Below are 23,644 nucleotides of genomic sequence, written 5' to 3' on the forward strand. Positions count from 1 at the left end.
ATTTTAACTCCGCAAATATCTCACCAAGCTAATATGTTTATTTTAACGAAGTAACATAGTTCTCCTTGTTATATATTAAGATCAAAATGAAACAAGGACATAAGATACACGTTTCGTCATTCAGTTCATTAGTCATACACCTCCAAATTCGAAGTTTTCACAAAATTATGAAAGCAATATTTTAATGGTCACAATAAGTCTGATATGTTTAATGCAAACCCATAAATATATAGTTGTAAGTATAAGTATGGATTATTATTTTTTTTTAATTTACTCAAAAATATTATTCTGCAAGCGTCTAAAGTTATGAATAAAAAAATTTGGAAGTATTTACAAGTAATCTAAATAATTATTTTTAAAATACATATTATTTTTAAAAGAATTATTTTTACTTTCACCCATTAAGGGTGATCTTTGCCATACAAAGATTACATGCTTTCTTAAAACCAGTTACATTTTTTTTAACAAAATTACAGTTACATGAAATAGATAAACTTTTAAACAAGTGTTGAAAAATAATCAAATGATTAGGTATATACAGAGCTGGTAATTTTGGGTAATTAAACAATTATAAAAATAGGAAATAGACAAATTAATAAACAAATACAGCAAATGAGAGTAAACAAATATACAGATGATTATAGAATAGTGTCTTAATATAAACAATCAAAGTTGGAATTAGTGATCACAAATTTGTATGGTACAAGGATCCTAAAAATAGAAAACTGAACAACTGAACACAATAGAATTGCAAAAACCAATGCATACAAATGGAAGTGAAAGAAATTTTAATTGAAAAATAAGAGTATTGAACAAGATAGGATAAACTTTTACAAACAACTGTATATTTAAATCAACTCAAATTTGGTGCTCTTAGATTTGTCTGACTAATGAACTGGACGATCGATTTGTTAAAAATCTCATATGCGGTGTTATAAATAAATCATTTTGGAAAATGTGATTTTAATCCCACATTTTTACATTATTGATACAAACCACTTTATTTTGGTATTATTTAAAGGCCATTCAAAGAGTTTTTTTTAAATCAATAACATTTGTGATTTGTTCCTCAGTTATCTGGACTTCATAAACGTGATGGCGTACGACTTCCACGGCAAATGGGAGCGCGAGACTGGCCACAACGCGCCTCTATACTCTCCTTCTTCCGACTCAGAGTGGAGAAAGCAGCTGTCCGTGGACCACGCCACTAACCTCTGGGTTAAGCTGGGCGCACCAAAGGAGAAACTCATCATTGGTCAGTTCACATCAACACTAATTACTAATTTAATTACCCTTCTTATTACTATGTATACCGACATTGATCATAAACGTGAGACGTGTGGTTTGATTTCAAATATCACTCATCCAGCGGCATAATTTACAATACTTGCCGGCGGCATAGGTACGATCGTGCCTACATATATTTTGTATATGTCTGCCGAGACTAAAATGGAAATAACGTAAGACTAATAAAAGCTGCGTGGCTTGTATGCAACCCACTTGCGATCAATATTCAGTATCAAAGACAACATCGTTGTGTCTTAATTGTAAATATTTTTTTTCTTGCATCATTTCCTTACAAAATGTACAAAGGTACAATTGTACCCTTTAAAGGTGAAGAAAATGTACATGTCACGATATCTAAAATCGTAAAAGATAAAATTGTGGCAACTCCACTGTACAAGGATTAATCAGTTCAGAATTTTTTTTTGATGAAAATAAATTATTTGGGAATATTTAGTTCCATAGAAATGGCCACAGTTGCTTTAAAGATTTGCGCTCGAAAGTGCACTTCCATGTGTGTTTTTAATTCTTTACATGGGGGCTGCTACTCTTAGTATGGTAATATTGATCATTCAATTTGACAGACCGTAAGAAAAATTGGAAATAAACAAATCTTCCAAAATGTGATTTTTCTTCACTTAAGACAGTCAAAATATATACAACTGCCCATTTAAATGACTGCAAAGGTTTGAATATATATTATTTACGAAAATTAAATTGGCTATGTTTAACCTAAAACAAATATTTGGCAATTGATAAAAATATGTAACAAGTTAAATATAGTACCTCCTGGCAACAGCATTTAATTCCATAAAAAAGGTTAATTTGATTATAATTAAACTATTATTAGATAAACCCACTCGAATAATTCACATAAACGAGTTTAATATGGTAATAATCACTGCTATCGTATGATACCACGATTAAAAATGGCGTCACTGTAAAAACATTTCCTGGTCCTTTGATCACATTCACAGTCAATATCAAACTCAATATTGCTATACTTTACTATCTGCTACTCCTAATGGCAACATAAATAATAGATTGAATAAATAATGCTATTAGTTCCGTTCTCTACATGACTACATGCGTCACGTCTAGTGGGTAACATGCATTGGTTTTATCGACTTTGTCTAATGTCTATTGGCGCCCTTGAAGTCCGGAAGCCCGAACTTTTCTCTTATTCACTTACTAACTAGAATTTCTATAACATAAGGCGATACCTGGCATGATTCTTTACATGTCTCTTTGTAGGATAACATTTTTTTTACAAAGTTCTTGAAGGATCCATGTTTGAGCTTCAGGAGATCAATTCTCCAATCCAGGTTAATTTTATAAATTTTAAAATCTATTCCAGTTCATAAAATATAATGATAGGATCCCAGCAGAATGTAATATCCTCCACTCCAGGACCTTGCAAAAGAGTTACCCACTCATTAGTGGCAATTCGTTAGTAAATTAGTTGAGTTGAGGTAAATAACACTATGAAATATGAAGGTAAAGGTACCTACTCTAAATTGGTTAAAATAGTTCAATTTTACTTATAATGTACAACAGTAATGGGTTAACACACAATATACAATAAATACCAACCTTCCAAAAACGGGGTAAAATAATATTTTGTAAGAACAAAACAATAGGTACCTATGTAAAACAACAACTACAACAAAACAAGAGACAATAAAATTTGGGTCAAGTGAAGTCAAGTAAAAACAATAGATCAGAGAAAATTTGTTATGTTCCGGAGGCCATCGATAACAAAATAATTTGTCCAGTATCTTGCCACAGTGAATGTTATGATCATCGAAACATTCGCACGAGAGGTTGTGAGACGGTTACGTTGATTCTTTGTAAAGGAATATGGAAATTTTCAGGATTTCTTAGAAGACAATGATAGATATTGATTTTGATTGTGGCTAAGAGGGAAGATTCTATTTATAATATTAAAATGAAATTCGATGTCGTTTTCGTCACGACGAAAATGGCTAAATAAACATTTCTTGGACATCAAAATATAAGACTGAAAACATTATATTGATAAGACAAGTTGTCTGTTTTATTTGCCTATTTTAACTGTGATTGCTAGTCAATGACGCATGCCACAAGCCAGGCTAGACTATAATATTATAATTTGCTGTTGCCTTGCAGGAATGCCGACATACGGAAGGACTTTCACGTTGTCCAACCCGAGCGTGTACAAGGTGAACTCCCCGGCCAGCGGAGGCGGGAAGGCGGGCGAATATACCAAGGAGGCTGGCTTCTTGGCCTACTACGAGGTAAGTCTACTCTGACCCTACGATTGTTGTGCGAATTATACTTAAGATAGGTGGGGTTCTTTAAGTGTCTCAAGTACACAAGGGATGCTAAATTAGCTACGCTTTGCCCACGAGATGAGATTACTACTAGTATTGCTCCTTAAAAAAAACAGTCGAAATGTTGATTGTAAAGTGTGTATCACGAGAAAATCAATGATACCAAGTTATTAATATACGAAGTCAGATTATAATTGTTTTGATGCGTAAAATTGTAGTTTTTTTAATGAGTAGCACAAGTTATAGAATAACATTAACTCATTCATTTCAACGTTTTGAGAGTGTTTGAGTTACGCGCCAAAAGAAAAACAGATGAAATGTCAATTTCGTAAAGCAGGGTCCTTTTAAAATAGGATGGTTAAATAGAGAACGTAGAATTTGATAATCTGATGATTGAAAATTCTAATAGAAAGGAAGAGTTTCCTGCCCATTGTGTTCTTTAAAAGCCACTTTAGGCGTTCCCCGTAAACGAGACTAATAATTCTATTACAGATGTTCATTTTTTGGAACACGAAATTGCAAGGTTAAGTCAATGGAATAATTGAAAAACTCTAAAATTCAAAATTTTTGCGCTAAAATTGAGTTTGGCAAGGTTCGAAAAAAGTTTTAAAAACATCATATTTATTACCCCTGAAAGTTAAAACGACACGACTTTATGTGTAGGTCTATTATAAATGGTTTTACATTATGCCCACATTATAGTCAATACTTGTCTAACTCGACTAATGCGAGTTTTGCACACCAAGTGTGAGACAAGATTATTATTAGTCTGGGATTGGTGTGACGAGTTTGTAACTCCTACTTAAAACAAAATATTAAACACCACTTGTGTGAAGTTATTAAAAAAAGACTTATGGTGAGCAGTGGGCTTCGTTTTTAGTCTACTGCAAAGTAATATGTTAATAAATGTTGTTGTTTTATGTATAATTTTTTTCTTCATTTTGTTGTTCGCCAGTAATATCCCAAATAATAATTCAGTAATACCAATAAAAATAAATCTATGCAACAATAAAAAAATATGGCTGTTTCCACAATCATATATCCAATTCATCATTCCCTACTATTCTGTCTATGTATTGCCGAAATACACCTAAAATATGAACTTATGTAGAATACTTACATGAGATGTTAAAATAATTAGAGACATGTCAAATCATTTGCTTATGGCAGTCACAGTTAAAACCGAGCTCCAGTAATACTTGACTAATAAAGTTTCCAAAACCCAGAGGGTATAATAATCTATGCTGAAGTTGGTTGTCCCAGGTTAATATCATTCGTAGTAGTTATCACTAAGTTGAACTGACCAGTTCCGTTATTCCCAAGGGCATACAATGAACCAAATAACCGGTATTCATACAACCAACCAAGCTCATTGCACATTCCAAAGTTTTGTTCATAATGTCATAATCGTTGGAATTCATGTCCTTTGAATATTATGTATGGATTTAAAGTACATGCAATAAATAGCATGTTGCTATTAAAATAAAAACCAGTAATTCAGTTATGCACATAAAGTTATTAAATACTTGTGTGAGTACTTAGTACTAAGGGAAATGTATATAATGTTGCCCCTGAATAATTAAATAGAAAATAGATTAAGATGAATTCCTGGCGTATGAACACTGTAATTAATTTGAAAACTTCAACGGTTCTTTTTTTAAATAACAGAGGGTGCCACTTCCGTTTACAATAATCCTAAGCTGTTTAGTCATTGAGATAATAATAATATCAGAATAATCTTTTTAGATAATGTTGAATTTCTTGCATATAAATATTGTAATTAGTGTATCGACTGATTATCCTATCTTTCTTCAAGGCCTTACCAGTTTGTTAGTTCATCTGGTATTAAACATGCTATGAATTACCCTCAGTAAGTTACTACCCGGCTTTGACCGAGCTCCAACCGTTTTTTCTCTCTTTTGAACAATTGTAAAATATTAGTCAAACAAAACAGCATGGCGTTCTGTAACATTCTTTTTTGCTTTTAAATAGATATTTCAAAATTTATGAAAACGACGTTGCGAGCATAAAGTAGCCATATTGCTCTCGAAATACAACAGAGCAAAGCAGGTGAAAATTGCATGATGCCAGAGTTATTTACTAGTGCATTGCATTTAAAAAAATCCTACTCTACTTTGCATTGTTATTTTATGCCTAACCTATGACATAGATCAGTTAGGACAGCCTTTCTATAGAATAGAAATACAAAGTTGAATCAACTTCAACTTTCATTCCTTAAATTGACCATAGATTCTCATAGAACAGATAAAGTGATAACGCAGCAAAAGGGTTAGTTGTTTCTCAGAACTTAAAAAATGTATGAAATTTCACAGTTAAAATTTCTGCGAATGCTCTAAAACAACAGATGCATTTTAAATTAAATGAATAAATTGTTCAAGTTCGGTGAAACAACTAAAATGTTCGATAAATTTTTCACCAAACGTCGGCGCATGAATGTAACTTTCAAAGAATTAGAACACTTTTAGATTAAGGCGATGCACTACGTCGTGTAATATTTTAAATTGAGCTGCTATCAATAACAACCCTTACGTAGATGGCGATAAGTACCTTTTATTTTATTTTGTGGATGTTCAGGCATAAATTTATTTTTTTCAATCATTTTATAAATAACTTAATTTGCCATATTAAATAATAAAATCATAACCGAAAATGGGTTCGTAAGTAGAAGATCTTGAACTTTAAAACAGTTTCCATACGACTTCTACATTATTTTTTTCTGGTCTTATAAAAAGACCAATATGTACTCGTATTCTACTCGCAGTATTTAATTAAATCATCTGTAACATTTCTAGGCGACCAAATTTTCAAACCAAAAACGCATGATTTTGCATTACTACGTATGGCATCGCCTTAAATTAATAAATTGTTCAAATTCTGTGAAAAAACTAAAAAGTTTAATAAATGCACTACTATGTATAAAAACCGTGAAATACGATTTTCTAAAGCTTTTTGTCGTTTCATAGATTTGCGACATGCTCTTGAACGGTGCTTCCTACGTCTGGGACGACGAGATGAAAGTTCCTTACGCGGTTCACGGAGACCAGTGGGTCGGCTTCGACGACGAGAGATCCATCAGGAACAAGATGAAGTGGATCAAGGACGGAGGCTTCGGTGGCGCTATGGTCTGGACCGTGGACATGGATGACTTCAAGGGAGACGTCTGTGGTGGAGGCGTCAAATACCCACTCATCAGCGCCATGAGGTAAGTCATGAAATATTTTACTGACAATATTCTCAAATTCACGTTGTAGCGACTTTTCAATTTAATGAAAATAAATAAATTTCCACATATCACCAATGAAACCAATGGTTTCATCGTCAGGTTATCCTAATACGTATATTTAAAAATTTAAATTTTACACGGATAAAATGAGTATAACTTATGACTGACTTATTTAAATCCTGTTTAAAACGTGATGGCAATCCATTTCCTGATAATATATTTCTCCATTCCGAACTTATCGGAACTCGTGTTCATGCAGGTTTTATTTTCCTGATAACTATAACGACGAAATGCGACAATATTTTGATGAACACGTGTTCCATATAACATTCATGTTTTACTGATACTTTGTTACGAAATCTGTCAATTCATTAGTTAAATGCCTGCAATTACGTTTTTAACGGGAGTTCGAATAATTTCTAATTAATTCCAGATTTTTAATAAATTAGTAATATTTTATATCTGTAAGTTTCCTCCGTGTAAGAATAGACAAACAAGTATAGACAAATAAGTACATACAGACAAAAATATTACATTGAATAAGACCCAACCAACAATTTGTAGTTTTATTTGAAAAGGGCCGCTCTACCTTTCTCCTTGCATTCAAGCGGTTATTCGATTATAATTGTATTAATATTATTTTTTTCTCTAGGGAGGAACTGCGTGGCATATCCAGAGGAAAGGATGCCAAGGACGTGGACTGGGAGAAAGTCGCCGGAACCATCGAGGACATTGAAGAGGATGAGGAAGATGTCAAGCCCCTACCCATTAAAATCAGCGTCGCGGAGGTACTGAACAAGGTGCGCAAGCCCAACAAGAGGATCAACTCCAAGACGAGGACTGCGGTTGATGATAAGAACAGTAAGTGTTTCGTTTTTCATCTTGTTATTTTTTTTACCACTCTGAGAAAAATAATTTCCCTCAGGGTCTCTTAAAGGCAGGAAGTTCTGGGATGTAAGAATGTATTAGTAGTATATATGAATCTGAAGTTCATTGTCTCCAGGAGTAACGGATGTGTGAGTCCATCCCTCAATCGATCTACCGCCAAGACCCTAGACAAACCTAACATTGATTGAAATGTTGACTAAAAAATTACCTTTTTCGGGCCGATTTAATTTTAAATTATATATTTCATTATATTAAGATAGCAGATTGCGTAAGATTATTTTTCTCATAATTATTATTAACTTACAAATAATTTCAGAAGTTGTCTCGAAAATAACGAAGATTGAATTTTTAGTGATTTTTTTGGGTATTATGCGATGTTACGCTACCTCCTTCTTTGGCCAACATTTCAGACAACATTGCAGTATCCATCATCAGGGCAGATGTGTAATCACATTACATATCTGCCCTGATGATGGTGATGCAATGCTGTCCGAAATGTTGGCTAAAGAAGGAGGTAGCGAATCAGATAACACATCTGCCATGATTATAGACACTGCAATGCTGTCGGAAACGTTGGCTAAAGAAGGAGGTATCGCAACACGGCATAATACCCCCAAAAAATCGTTATAATATTTTTGGCGGTGAAAATCTCAAATCATACCGAACATTGAATTTTTTGACTTCAGAAACCATTTAAGGCGAAGCTTAGTGCTAAATCACTATTTTGATGAATCTTTATTACGAATTGGTGTACATTATGAATACCAAAAAATATGCTTTAGATAAATTAAAGGATTTCCTATCGTTTCACTATACAAATAAAAAAATAAATTACTCAATAAAAAATATAAATGTAAGCTACTAAAAATATTTTTTTTCAATAGAAGTGTATGAACGCGTAAAGGAAACAACTTTAAAAAATACAGTATTATAGCTTAGATTATCTCTGACAGTTTCACTTGATTATTTTTTTGCTTTCTAATAAAATTATTTACAAAATAAATAAATACCATTTTTGTGCTTGAAATCGAACGTTTATAGACTCCGTTTGTCAAGCTATTTTAATGCCTATTACCTACAATATAAGGTATACCAAGAATGTACGCATTTTTGGCTTGTAGCTTCCTCTTAATGGCCTGTATTTTATAATTTGAAACACAAAGAAATATAGTAGCACATTTTTGTACTAGGTATTTTCTATATCTTCTGATAAAAAAATCAATTTAATTTAAGTATTTTGCCGTCAAATCCAGATTTAAGTGTTGTATGAAAAAGGCAGCCTTTTTATTACTAGCCTTTAGCTTTATCATAGCCAACGCCAGCTACCGAAGTACCTACACATGATATATTTGCTTATTTAATTAAAATATCCTCGACTGATCAATGTGGCCTTTCGATATGTGTTTATAATATTATCATGGCAATGCACAAACTAGTATTTTTATGAAAAAAGTACAACCTACCTCTCATTGCCTTTATGAAATGATGTAATGTTTGCTGTGCCTTTGGTCTGACAGGTGATTTATCAAACAGTATTTTATTACATCAGACAAAACTGCAAATATTTTTAAAACTTAAAATGTCAAATCACGCTTTTTTCCTTCCTATATGATAGAGGGCATTTATTACAACGAATAATAGTTATATATAACATTTTACACCCATGAAACCTTCTTTCCCAGTGCCATAAATCGCCTAGATGTTTGCTGTTCATCATACGTACACATAATAGCAATACATATTTGTTGATGTTGTGCGTTTTTTTGTAATACAACCAAATGTATATAAATATATTTTTTAACAATTTAATGAGTAAAAACGTAAATTGTAATTGTTTTAATTATTGAAAACAACATTAGCTATTCTCTTACGAAAATTTGAAACAGAAAAAGATACGGTCGCATCTTGGAATTGAACTCAGGACCTTCCAACTGAGCTAATCCGAACTTATTTTCTTCGATCATATTTAACTGCATATTATATGTAATCTTATGATTAAACTTAAAGATAGCATCCAATAAAAATATGCATTAAGAAAGTCAAGATAATGTTGATAATTCTTATAATAAGTATGATAAAATTAAATATTATCAAAGGAAACAGTGTCGGATTAGCTCAGTTGGTAAAGCAGCGCCTTGGCAAGGAAAATTTTCTGGGTTAAATTCATTAATTTCTAATTCCACTGTTTAAAATTTTCGTTAGAGAATCGTTAGTACCATCTTCAATAATTGATTATCAATGTAACATACATTGATTAATTGTTTATTGTTTATTTTTTATTGTTTATTGTTTATTATTTATTGTTTATTCTATATTTTTTATTTTTTATCGTTTCTTTACATTATATCATTTATTACGTAAGAATTTTTAACCTCACCAGGACAAGCCTGTGTTGAGGTTAATAATTTTACAAAATAACAAAAATAACACAAAGATTATATGTTAAGAGAATATTGTTACATTAACGTTTCTACGAATTGGGTACCTACATGGTACCTATTAATCTAATTCCAGCCAATTCATTACAATATAATGTAGTAAGCAATATACAACAATATTAATATATTATAATAAAACAAATAAAAAACTTTATTCCACTTAATTTTATTTTGACCGTAACCGGTTTCAGCTCGTCAAAGCCATCTTCATTGCCTTTGCCATTGAAGATGGCTTTGACGAGCTGAAACCGGTTATGGTCAAAATAAAATAAAGTGGAATAAAGTTTTTTATTTGTTTTATTATAATATATTATAATGGAATTCCACCACGAATTATCGGTCTCAAAAATAGAAATATTACAACAATATTCTTACATTAACGTTTCTACGAATTGGGTACCTAAATGGTACCTATTAATCTAATTTCAGCCAATTCATTACAATATAATGTAGTAAGCATGTAAGATGACCATGATTTACATTGATATTTGATTGAAAAAAAATATAATACACTATTATTTTAAAAGGGGAAAACGAAAAAAAACATCTTAAAAGGAAAAAGATGATAAAGTATACATATTATGCCATAATTCAAAACGTCAAGATGAAAAACAATGTTGGAAATCCTCGGTTAACACAAATAATTTAACATTCTTTTTAAAAGTACACAAGGAATTTGACGACTTAATGTTGTCTAGAAGGCTATTAAATAGAATTAGTAATAATCAATTTTCATTTAAAATTTGATTCCTGGGTTGTGATCTTGACATTCAATTTGTACGTCAGTATTTCAAATTTATAGGTATCTACAGTATATAAAATGTATGTACTTTTTATTTACTTGCTCAAAATTGCGCAGACGAAAAAAAAGAAAACCGCGTCAAATATCAGTGAAGAACAAAATAAATAGACAAGATGAACGATGTTGTAGAAATGCAATAATAATTATTATATTCACATTTAAAAAAGTTATATATTTATCTACAAATAATCTTTTTTTTGCTTCCGCGTTGTTGATTAGAAAAACCGTACTTCTGCTTCTAATTAAAACGTGTTCACGACCTGGAAAATGGGATTTACGAAATTACACAAAAAATATATCACATTTATTCTACCTCTTAACTCTTTTAATAGCACTTCTAGACCGATGCAATCTTTAAATTGCTTCTTATCTGTAATGCTTTTAGTTTCTCCTGCTTTCGAGTGATTTTCGGTTAAAGCATATTTTATTCAAGGAAAGCCTTTTGCAATCAGATTCACTGCAAAGATTATAGATAATAGCCCCTCTTCTTAGTGGTTGTTTTGTAACTAATCCTCAATTTAAAATTCGTTTAAATGGTTTCTGAAGCGTCAAAAACTCTTGAATGGTAAGCTCTGGAGTCATAAACTTTACGTAGATTTATATATGTTCAATATCTAGGACAAAGTAATTGTTAAAAGCTCACTACGTCATATAATTTATAATTAGTTTGTATATTTAACTTTTTAGTAAATTTTCTTACTAATATATGATACCGGAAAAATCAGGTGAACTTGAATGGGTGGGGTGGAGTGGTAAATTAATGTTAGTCAAATTATAGACTAACGCTAACTTTCGGGTTTTATTTTAAGTTGTTTATCGATTGCCGTCTACAGTGTGATAGACACCCAATAAAACACGTGAGATCAAAAAAGATTTTTAAGTTTAGAGTTTTTCTGCAAGCAATGGGTCAATTTATTAAGACATGAGCTTATCCAGTTATCAACACGCTTTACCTGTGTTGATGTGTTATTCACAATATCCTTAGTTTGGCTTTGTCAAAAATAAACAATACAAAAATAAACTACATAAATACAAATGTAAATATTCGTTTGTTCAAAATCTTAAATCTCGGAAAGTTCCTCACAGATTGCTTTGAAATTTTGACACAACTTTGTACTCTAATATGCGTGTGTTTTTATATAGATGTCACCTGTGACAAGTAAAAAATATATTCCTTTAAATATCGCCATCTGTTGGACGTAAAAGCAACACGAGCCATTGTTTCTAAATCTGCACAGAAAGACTGAGCCAAAGCAACGCGTGGCGCGGTACAACTAGTTGATAATAAATAGAAGTACTTTTAATTAAACGAAAATAGATCACTTTGTTATATTATTCGATATTTTAGTGATAAAAATGTTTGTTCCTAATTCGGAAGATAATTTTGCAATAACTTATTTCACTGTTTTAATATTTCTATTATGAATGAAAAAAAAGTACTGTAAAAAATCAAAAAGGCGCAACTATTTTTCTTAAAAAAAAATCACTTGTATGACAAAAAAGGATTTCGAAAAAAGCGTGTTTTAGTCTCGTGCAAAGCCGGTAGAACAACTAGAAAATAAAAACATATTATTTGTTATTTTTAGTGTTCACACGATTTGTTCTCGGGCAAGTTGCTAAAATCTTGCCATTAATAATAACAGGTGCCTACTTGGCTTGAATTTTTTTGTATATTATCGAAATAATTAACAACGCTCATAGAATTATAAAAAAAACTGTGAGTACCTACTCAGCTATTTTTAAAATACCATCTGATAAAGAATACACCCACTCTCCAAACCCACAAAACAATAATTTACATTAAAAAACGCCCTTTGAATAATGCTTTAATGTGAGTAGGTACTAAGCTCGCGTAGGTAGGTTTTATAAAGAAATAACACTAATAAATATAACTTCTCTGAGAAAAAGTTAACACGATTAAATCTATGTTTTCTACTCTCTCTTTCTTGCATCAGTTTATTTCGTGTATCATCTTGATATTTTTTTGTATAAATTAGATAAAATTATTCAATGTAACACGCTTCTTCGTGCCGTATATTTTAATCCGTGTTATCTAGATACTAGGATCAACAGCGAACGTAGAAAGCCAACAACTTGCATTTAATTTTAAGAGGCGTTACGAAATCTCACACTAAATGACTCTTATTTTTTGTCATTGCGTTTCAACCTTATTATTATGAAATCTTCAAGTATTACTATATGCGTTGTTAACTCCTAACAAAACGTTTTAGTAAAACAGTTTTTTTAGAAAGATTTAGTAAAGAAGATATCATTCGTTGTAATCTTCACTAATTTACTTGTAATTGCCTCATTTGTGGTAATCTTCACTAATTTACTTGTTATTGCTTCATTTGTGGTAATATTCACAAACTTACTTGTTATTGCCTCATTCGTGGTAATCTTCACTAACTTACTTGTTATTGCCTCATTCGTGGTTATCTTCTCTAACTTATTTTTTATTGCCTCATTCGTGGTTATCTTCTCTAACTTACTTGTTATTGCCTCATTCATGGTTATCTTCTCTAACTTACTTACTATTGCCTCATTTGTAGTAATCTTCACTAATTTACTTGTTATTGCCTCATTTGTGGTAATATTCACAAACTTACTTGTTATTGCCTCATTCGTGGTTATCTTCTCTAACTTATTTGTTATTGCCTCATTCGTGGTTATCTTCTCTAACTTACTTACTATTGCCTCATTCGTGGTTATCTTCTCTAACTCATTTATTATTGCCTCATTCGTGGTTATCTTCTCTAACTTACTTGTTATTGTCTCATTTCTTTTTTTTTCTAAATATAAAAAAATAATGTTTTTTTTGTTTTTCCCGTACGTGTTCGTATACAAATTTCAAAAGATTGTTCATATTGGTACAAAAAGTGTTGAGATAGTAGTTAAAATGGTACAAAAAGTGTTGAGATAGTAGTTAAAATGGTACAAAAAGACGGAAAAGCTCGAGAAAGACTTATTGCACTACCTCTGCATTGGAATGAGATACCGAGTCGTATAAAAGTCAACATAATCTAGTTTTTTTACAGTACTAAAGTCAATTTCATGGTAGAAAAAGTCGGGGATGCCCGAGAAAGACATGAACAAACCTATAAAATATAATATATATATATATTCGTGCCACCTTACGATAAAATATCTGTATTTACTAATTTTCATTTATTTTTGTAGAACGCCCTCCACAAGTATTCTGCTACATGACGTCTTGGTCCCAGAAGAGGCCCGGCTCTGGCAAGTTCTTACCGGAGAACATCGACCCGTTCCTCTGCACCCATCTGATCTACGCCTTCGCAACCCTCAAGGACCACAAGCTCGCTGAGGGGGACGCCAAGGACGCTGATATGTACGATAAGGTCATTGCGTTGAGGGAGAAGAACCCTAATCTGAAGGTAACCATACTTGAAATAAACGATTACATTTCTAAATAGCGAACGACGAGGCATATAATCTTGGAAACAAGGAGAAAAATATACTTTGTAGATATATCAGAGATTAGAAAAAGGAGAACGATCCAAATGGAACCATACGTTCTAACTAATAATATACTTTTTTTAAGCCGACTGAAACTTACTGATATAAAACATTGCTAATATATTAAGAATCTCTTTAAAGTATTCGTAATCCGGTTAAGAACGGGATTGAAGGCCTTTAACAAATGAATTGTTAGGTTTCCTAATAACCTTTCGCGATGCTTGAAAACATGTTTATAAAAAGTCTAATATTTTCGCATTTCGTTATTGTACGTTATCAGAACAAATGCAGCTGCATGAACATATGTTACGATGTATTAGGAATGTTCTAAAAGCTTAATATGAAGCGGCCTGCAACCCCATTTCTAAACTGATTTTAATAAATCTGCAATACTCGTTTGAATCCGTGTGTTCTCGACTCGTTAATATTTTCAAGAAACCTAAACATTTTTGGTAATGCCTTAAAATGATTCGGGGAAATACGAAATACACTGTTTTCTTCATTTTCATAACCTGGTGGCTGGTACTAACGAACGTAGTAATGAACGTTGTTGACTTAAAAATGGAAGTCAATATAAAACAATTAAGACAAATCTGCTATTCTTAAAAGGGGAAAACAAACATTTTACGATAAATGCCTCACAAGATAGATAAACAAACCTACATCATGCAAATAAATAAAGGGAAGAGATAAATAAAATCGTATAAATAAGTCGTCTCAATGTGCCACAACCACAGTTTGATGATGGCCTTGAGCGCCGAAACAGCAATCACAAAAATACTTGCAGAACTTAACAATAACATTTATTCAAATTGATTTACTTTCATTCTGCCATTGTTTATGATATTCGTAAAGGTTGGGGTCAAGTCAACGGTCTAAAAAATGCTAGAGTAAATCATTCACAAACGATCAAGCAAATTCCTTTTTTATTTTATAGAGGTAATAATCGTCAAAGCAATGTTACACCTTCATGAAAATATTACATTACAGATGGAAAATTTAAAATGTGGACACCTTTAAACACAATATCTAGGACCACCTTCCTTGCTTTTCAACTTAGAGATTCGAAAATATTATTGGAAATTTACTGAAAAGATTATCAATAAACTAGAGAAATCTTTGCAATAATTCATAGCAACGTCGTGATATAAAAAAAACGAATTACGTTAATAATAAAGAGCCCTTAAGATCATGTGAAACAGCAAAGATTAGTACGTAGAAGATAAGAACATGTGTAACAAAACAAAATGAGATCCCGTGGTTCAGCTTGGCTTGTCTGTACAGATAGAGAAACAATAGCGCGTTTTGATTTTACGTCCAACAGAAAAAAAACATGTGTTTGCCTGTCACTGGGATATAATATAGGTATGTAAAAACACACGCGTTTTCTAATGCAACGTAGTGTCAAAATTTCAAAGCAGTCGATAAAGAACTTTAGGAGATTTAATTTTTTGAACAAACGAACATTCACATTTTTATGCATATAAATAGATATACTTATTTATAACATATATACTTAACTAACTTAAGAAAATGAAGTACACAATAAATTTTTATGGATATAATAAATAAAATATATTTCAAGTTGAAATAATGTCTAAATGAGAGTTGTGTGAGTGATAAAAAGCCCTTTGTTTTATTAGATGTTTTTTGGGACTTGTAAAACTAACGCGTAAAGAATAAGTAAAGTTAGATGACTATTCATTAATATTCCATAGGATGTTTTTATTAAGTAGCCTACGCTTTGTTTATCTATTGCAGAATGCAAGAAACGTAACCTCCTGGAAATATTCTTGTTCTTGGTGATTTTTAAAACGGTTTAAATGGTTTTAAATTAACCGAATTAAATTATTTTTTTCAGATTTTACTGGCCATCGGAGGCTGGGCTTTCGGTTCGACCCCCTTCAAAGAGCTGACCAATAATGTATTCCGTATGAATCAATTTGTCTACGAGGCCATAGATTTCCTGAGGGACTACCAATTCAATGGACTGGACGTCGACTGGGAGTACCCGAGGTGAGATATTCATTTATTATATTGATTAACTGCTATCTAAGGCAATATAGACCTCTGGGGATTCGGTGGAGCTGCCGAGTACAGATATTTTATTGTATGTATTATTCATTAACGAACAATCGGGCTTTTACAGAGGAAATTGACAATTTATGTATGTAAGTGTAGCATAATATATGCATAACTATATACAAAAAAATCAAATGCTAATACTAAAATTAACATCAAATCCAAATAATAACACGTAATATTGTAAATAAAGCAAAGTTTCAAATACAAAGTAAGTATGTACATTGTACATTCGTATATGCGTATAATTATTCACGTTTGTTGCAAACCAGTACGTCTGAAAACAGAAGAATAATTTACTGGTAAGGTAAATAAAAAATAAATATATATAATATAGTGAAATGAATTATAAAACAAATGTTTAAAAACAGAAAAAAAATAATGTCAATTGTATCTATAGAAAAATAAAACTAATAAGTAATGGCAAAATAACAATTGGCCGTAATTAATATCGAATTACTCAATAGTACTTAAAATGGTAAAGTAAATCAAAGTATGATATACAATATACATAGCAAGTTTTTAGTTGACAGTCGTTTGAGTGAGTCAATGTGTGTGTTTACGCAAATCAAAGATCAGTTGGACTCTGTGTATGGGCACCATTATTTACTACAAGGGTCGGAAACTTTTCAGACCACCCTCGTAGACCACTTTGAGAATGACTGCTCTACAAACGTAAAACCTACTGATCAGACATTGTTTATAATACATTTTCTGTAACACGTATATTTATCTATTATTTAACATGAAACCAATGTGTAACCAAATGTGTATATAATAAGTCAGCCTTGTATCGGTACCAATATGGGTAATAGCCATAAAATTGCATGGCAAACGGGATCTAGAAACGCTCGATTCATGAGGAAAGGTGGTTTTTATGTATTTTGTGAATAATTTAATAAGAAAGAAAAAAAAATAATCAAGGGAAACTTTCACAGATAATCTTAACCTAAATATTGTATTTTTTAAGTTGTTTGTTATACGCGTTCATACATTTCAAATGAAAAAAAATATAGTAGTTTTGAGTATTCACAATGTTAATCTATTTGTAGGTAAGATGTATCTAAAATAGTGATGAAGCATTAAACTTCTCTTTATCAAGCATCAATTAACCTTTCTTCGTTACTGGGGTAAAATAAGCAATCCAAGAAATAAAATAAATATTTTAAAAAAATCAATGAAATCAACGACTAGGCAAAACTTGAACGAATTTCAAATATTGCAAAAAAAAGCAGTGGGTATCAATATTTTATTTGATTATTTAATTTTGCGATTAACATTTCGTATATTGCAGTTCCTGGTTAACCTCTAATTTGATTGAAATATTTACCAGGGGAGCTGATGACCGCACCGCCTTTGTCTCTCTCCTGAAAGAGCTTCGCCTTGCGTTCGAGGGAGAAGCTAAATCCTCCGGCCAGCCCCGTCTGATGCTGACCGCAGCTGTCCCTGCCTCATTCGAAGCTATTGCTGCTGGATACGATGTTCCAGAAATCTCCAAATACTTGGTGAGATATTACATTTTTTACTACGCACTTTACTTGCATAGACTATACAAATAAAAAAATTGCAAAAAAATATCATTTCTTGGTAGAATCAGAAACAAAGTAAATAAAGAAACATGCCAGATAATATACAATACAATTATATCACCACACTTTAATTACTGTTCAAGTATTCTTTTTCTCTGCAATAATGAGAAAATGAAAAAAATACAAATACTGCAAAATAAAGCAATGCGAATAATACTTAAGCGCAACATATACACACGGATAAGAGACATGTTAAAGGAGCTGAATATTTTGACGGTGAAGCAAACTGTGTATTTGAATGTACTTATTTTTATACATAAAATTAACTTAGGGATGATGTCTAAGGAACTGAAAAGAAAAATAAATTACAATAACGAGATACACGGACACGGGACGAGAAATTCTAAGCAAATTAGATTGCCAACAAGAAAAAAAACAAGCACCCAAAAATCTCTGATGTACCAGGCCGTTCAACTCTATAACAAAATCCCGAAGGAAATTGCTGTGATAGAAAATATTAATAAGTTCAAAAATGAATTAAGAAAATATGTCTATCTCAATTATTAATGTTTCTTTTTTGTGACTTTATTGAAATATTTAAAGAAAGATTATGTTTGCCAAACAATGTACATGTTTATATGTTTATAAAACTATTAGCACACACGAAGATGTGAACTAACTTAAGATTAATAAATAAATAAAAAATAAACTCTGTGACTTAGGCAAAATTTTAAAGATCAAAGTCAAGTTACATTCATTGTGTCCAAATTACTAAAGACTAATGTGTTTTCAGAAACATTGTTGAGTATATTCGGAAATTAGAATTTACGGATTTTGCAAAATTTATATAATAATTTTTGTTGGTGAGATGTGCATGTCTTGTAAATTTCAACGTAAATTTTCAAGTTCTGTAGAGGTTCTATTCAAGTTTTGTTATTATTTCATTACTGCACAGTTATTTCACAGAACTAAAATGAAAACAGAACTTTCACAGATTTTGAATTTAAGCTTTGAAATTTGATGAATTGTTCAAATTCTGTGAACTAGTTAGCTCTATTGTTTAAAAGACAAACTCTCTTCTTCAAAACTATCATCAACCATAATAATCACGGTTATGGGTTTGTCAGCGAGTGATCTTAACCCTGGTTAATTTAATCATTTGGTTAATTGTTTTGGGTAAATGTTGACAAGCAAAGTCAGAATTCTTGATTTTCCAAGGATCTGCGCTTTTTAGCGTAGCATAAAATTATAATATTTTGTGATTTTTCACGGGTCTGCGCTAGTTATTTATTGATTTGTAATGTCTCTCCAGGACTTCATCAACGTGATGACTTACGACTTCCACGGTCAATGGGAAAGGCAGGTGGGACATAACAGCCCCCTGTTCCCTCTGGAGAGTGCCACCAGCTACCAGAAGAAACTGACCGTTGTAAGTATCAACCCTTTCTATTTGACTAAACTAAACACTCTAGCGATTGTAATAAGTTATATGTAATATAGTAAATGTGTAACATTAACTATATTATATATATACACAAATATACTTTTTCTATATTATGTATATAATACATTCATTATTATTATTACTATCATTCCTCAAAAAATTAATATTTAAACACATGAACTTCCATAACACATGAACATCCTTTCTACGGTTGAAAGAGAATGAATCCACTTAGATTTCGTCGTTTATACCACATTTTAGGTTCTGTAATTTTGGCACATTGCGACAAACGATTGCTTAAAACGTGTTTTCAAATTTGCAATAATATGCCAAAAATCGCTGGAGTAGATACTAAGAATATTTTTTGTTGTATTTGGTTCTTCTTAAATGATAACGCTTTCTTTAAAAAAAAATATTTTGTCTTTATTTAGACCAAAAACTCTCGTAATTGGGAACGAGTGTGTACAGCCTAGAGACCATCGCCCTCTCCATTTTGGTCTCCCATCTCCTTTCCGCTAGAAACCTAACATATGGCTCACCTCCATTCTGAACTGGAGGGGCTAACCTATAAACTAGAGACTTGAGAACTCCATAAACTCTGCGAGGTTCCGCAAGCGCCGTAGCTCGTTAATAAGTAGCTCTAACAGTCACCCTTTTCTTCGATTGGCTTTCCAATTTAAATCAACTTACATACCCAAAATGCTTCTTATATTAAAATGCCAGACTAAAAAATCCTTACGAAACTCTACCTACATCATTATGAATTCATTGTTCACAGACTATTTTTGCTTAAATTTTGAATCGCATTTTTAAAAGTCGTAAAATTATAGAAAGTCACCAACCAAGGGCCTTGATACAAATGACATTAAAATGATTAAACTTTCACAAATCCATTGTTTTCACATTGTATCCACTGAAATATAACACACAAGATATTATCAATGTGTCACGAATAAACAAGCCTATAAATATAATACATATATCTGTTTTTTAAATAGAATTGTCAAAAATATATTGCAGTCCTGCTCCAACGAGAAAGTTAATTGGCTTACTTGCAATGAAACTAGACTTTCGGTTGCTCGAAGGTTTATCCTTCCTGCACTGAGAAAAATGAGTATTGCTAATCTATTAAGAATAAGATTCTCTCGGTTGAATTTATAGGTTTCGTGATGAAACTTTATTAAAATACGAATATACAATTTCGGAACACATGTTCATCGTTATTTTTTTGCATTTTGTCATTATATATTATAAAGGCAAATGTAGGTGCATGACCAAGTCCAAAAGTTTATCAGGCGGCAGCTTGCAATCCCGTTTTTAACCGGATTACCAATAATTTGAAGAGATTCCTAATAAGTTAGCATTATTAATTTTTATCCGTGTATTTGAATTCCATGACAAAAGATAGATCTGGGATGGGAATAAATGTGAAGCCTTACAGAAAGTGTCCTACTTTTTGGTGAATCTGCTTCATATAACCACTCATCAAGGATGATTTTAACTGTCGTAATAAAAAAGAACGTTAGTTTTTTTTCTTCAAAACTTTTGAGATGTATTGCTACTTAATTCGTATAAACCTTGAACAAATGGTTAAGTAAATACTACATTATATTCTATTTCATTTTACCGCTTCTTTGTTTTGAGTTTGTCTTGTGTAAGTTGAATCAATGGCACTGTTAAAAAAACAATCGTGGCAGTGTCTTCATTGTACTTGGACTCACGTTCATTGTCAATTGATCAATTATGTGAAATGAATATGAATTGTGTTTTGTTTATACCTTGTTGAGATTTGATTTCAAGTGCGTAGAAAATGAACTGACCGATGCGTATTGATTTCCAAAGTGAAACTACTTATTGGTAACTGTCATGAAACTTGTAGGTTAAGGCAATTCTAAGAATGTTAAACAAATTCACAAGTGGTGATTACTTTTAAATTTGATAAATGGCTTGTATAATTTCAGATATAAGAGTGGGTATATATACACAATCCGTAATATTATTATTCGTTTTGTGTAACACAATAAATACATCAAAGCAACGTTCGAAGTATGATCTGTTGATCAAAAAAATAATTTGTTGACCAAAATTAAATATCGTACTTAGGCAGGTGTTTACCAAAAGTTTTTAAATTGGTCTTGACAGTCTTGATACATGAGTTAGGTACCTATTTATAAAAGGAAAAAGTGTAAATACCTTGGGTAAATACATTAAATTCCGCCAATCGTCTCAGTAGATAACCTTAAAACTTTTCTTCAAATCTCGGGAGGATTACGATAACCTCAAAAATCAGTGGGACTATGATATCCTCAAAACTTGGTGGAACCACGATAACCTCAACACTCAGTGGGACTATGATATCCTGAAAACTCTGTGGGACTACGATAACCTCAAAACTCAGTGGGACTATGATATCCTCAAAACTCGGTGGGAATACGATATTCTCAACACTCAGTGGGACTATGATATCCTGAAAACTCGGTGGGAATACGATATTCTCAACACTCAGTGGCACTATGATATCCTCAAAACTCGGTGGGACTACGATAACCTCAAAACTCAGTGGGACTATGATAATCCCAATTTTGCACTATGATATCGACAATACATTCGTGGGACTACAAGAAAAAACGTCCACTAGCTCAAGTGATTTACTAAAGATTCTCAATGTTTAAAACCTAACAAAAAGTACTTTTCTCCAGGACTATTCAGCGCGCGAATGGGTGAAGCAAGGAGCGCCCAAGGAGAAGCTCATGATCGGAATGCCAACTTACGGAAGGTCCTTTAACCTCATGAACACCACGCAGTTCGACATCGGAGCAGCAGCCTCCGGAGGAGGTAAATATCACCTTCTTAATATAAATCCTATCTTCTTCTATTTGGAACCCCTGAATACCTAGACTTTAAAGTTTTTTTTGTAGTAGTTGAACAGTGTTGTATCTAATTGGTTTTGATTCCAAGCCGAATTCATTTTTAAAGTACAATAATTCTTCTAACCTATCCACGCTGATTTTATAAAATTAAATTTTTAACATAAATTATTCTATGCTGACCAAATTGCGCTTTGCATCCACCTATCAAGCATAATTTATCTTAATTTACAAATGTAAGATTTTCAACTAGCATGAATAGAAACGGTATACCAATGTACCAAAATAAATAATTGGATTCTTTCAAATAGTAAAATATTTCATCCTTTTATTCAGTCTCATTAAAAATATAATCAGGAATATTTGTTACCGTGTTCCCTCCTGTCAAAAAACAGAAGGGAATAACGAATAGTTATTAGAAATAATGCCTTTTCATTAATCATTTAAGGAATTATCATTTGATTAAAAAAAAACAGTTAAAATCACTGTCATTTTGTCACGATTACTGCACTTAAACAAACAATAACAATTAATAATTAATAGTTATTCCCTTTTTCTTCTTCACCGCAGAATGATATAAGTTTCTTTTATCCCATCTCCACCCATACATCACAATCTCCATCACACTACTGTATAATATAAACACTTGTCACAAATGCATGATTAACTAATTAATTTACGACTTAGGTATTAATTTCACCTCTATCACAGGCACACCGGGCAAGTATACAAACGAAGCTGGCTTCATGTCCTACTATGAAGTCTGTGACTTCCTCCACGTGGACAATACCACCCTTGTCTGGGATAATGAACAACAAGTACCCTTCGCATACAGGGATGACCAGTGGGTCGGATTCGATGATGAGAGAAGTCTGAAAACTAAAGTAAGTTATACCAATTGTGTATTAAAAATACTATTTATCTACCTTCAAGTATTATTGTGATAAGAGCATATTTTTGCAATAATTCTTCAACGGTAACTAGTAAATTAGGGATGTAATTATTATCGATATCAAACCTTAATAGTTTATAATTGATGACAACAAGTGTTTTAAAATATCATTCTGATAAATGTTCTCAAGACGAAGTAAACTGCTTCTGATTGATAAAGTTTTCAATTATATCTACTTAATGGTTTTCTTTGAAAATGGACAAGAATCAAATGTTTTAAAAATAAAAGCATTTTTTAAATATTAATAAAATTGTGTTACACTGGTACATATAATTTTAAGTTTATTTAAAAAAGCATTCTTTTAATTTAAATAGCAATTTAA

The 23,644-nt window shown here is 31.8% G+C and overlaps 1 protein-coding gene across 2 annotated transcripts in view; it reads left to right on the top strand.

Annotated features, from left to right (window-relative positions):
- Cht7 (chitinase 7) overlaps positions 1-23,644 on the top strand; it is a 166,529-nt gene that overhangs the window by 139,370 nt on the left and 3,515 nt on the right. Inside the window, exons 8-17 of one of the 2 annotated variants that reach the window (XM_089638339.1) lie at positions 1,074-1,255; positions 3,433-3,560; positions 6,581-6,819; positions 7,493-7,701; positions 14,149-14,366; positions 16,310-16,464; positions 17,864-18,035; positions 19,372-19,488; positions 22,203-22,338; positions 23,058-23,254. In XM_089638339.1, the coding sequence (XP_089494465.1) occupies positions 1,074-1,255; positions 3,433-3,560; positions 6,581-6,819; positions 7,493-7,701; positions 14,149-14,366; positions 16,310-16,464; positions 17,864-18,035; positions 19,372-19,488; positions 22,203-22,338; positions 23,058-23,254 (1,753 nt within the window). The remainder of the gene's footprint in view (positions 1-1,073; positions 1,256-3,432; positions 3,561-6,580; positions 6,820-7,492; positions 7,702-14,148; positions 14,367-16,309; positions 16,465-17,863; positions 18,036-19,371; positions 19,489-22,202; positions 22,339-23,057; positions 23,255-23,644) is intronic. The other variant, XM_089638340.1, reaches the window with a different exon arrangement.

This window comes from Hesperophylax consimilis, chromosome 12 (assembly GCF_061612785.1).
Source record: "Hesperophylax consimilis isolate HC1 chromosome 12, BYU_Hcon_1.0, whole genome shotgun sequence".
NCBI lineage: Eukaryota > Metazoa > Arthropoda > Insecta > Trichoptera > Limnephilidae > Hesperophylax > Hesperophylax consimilis.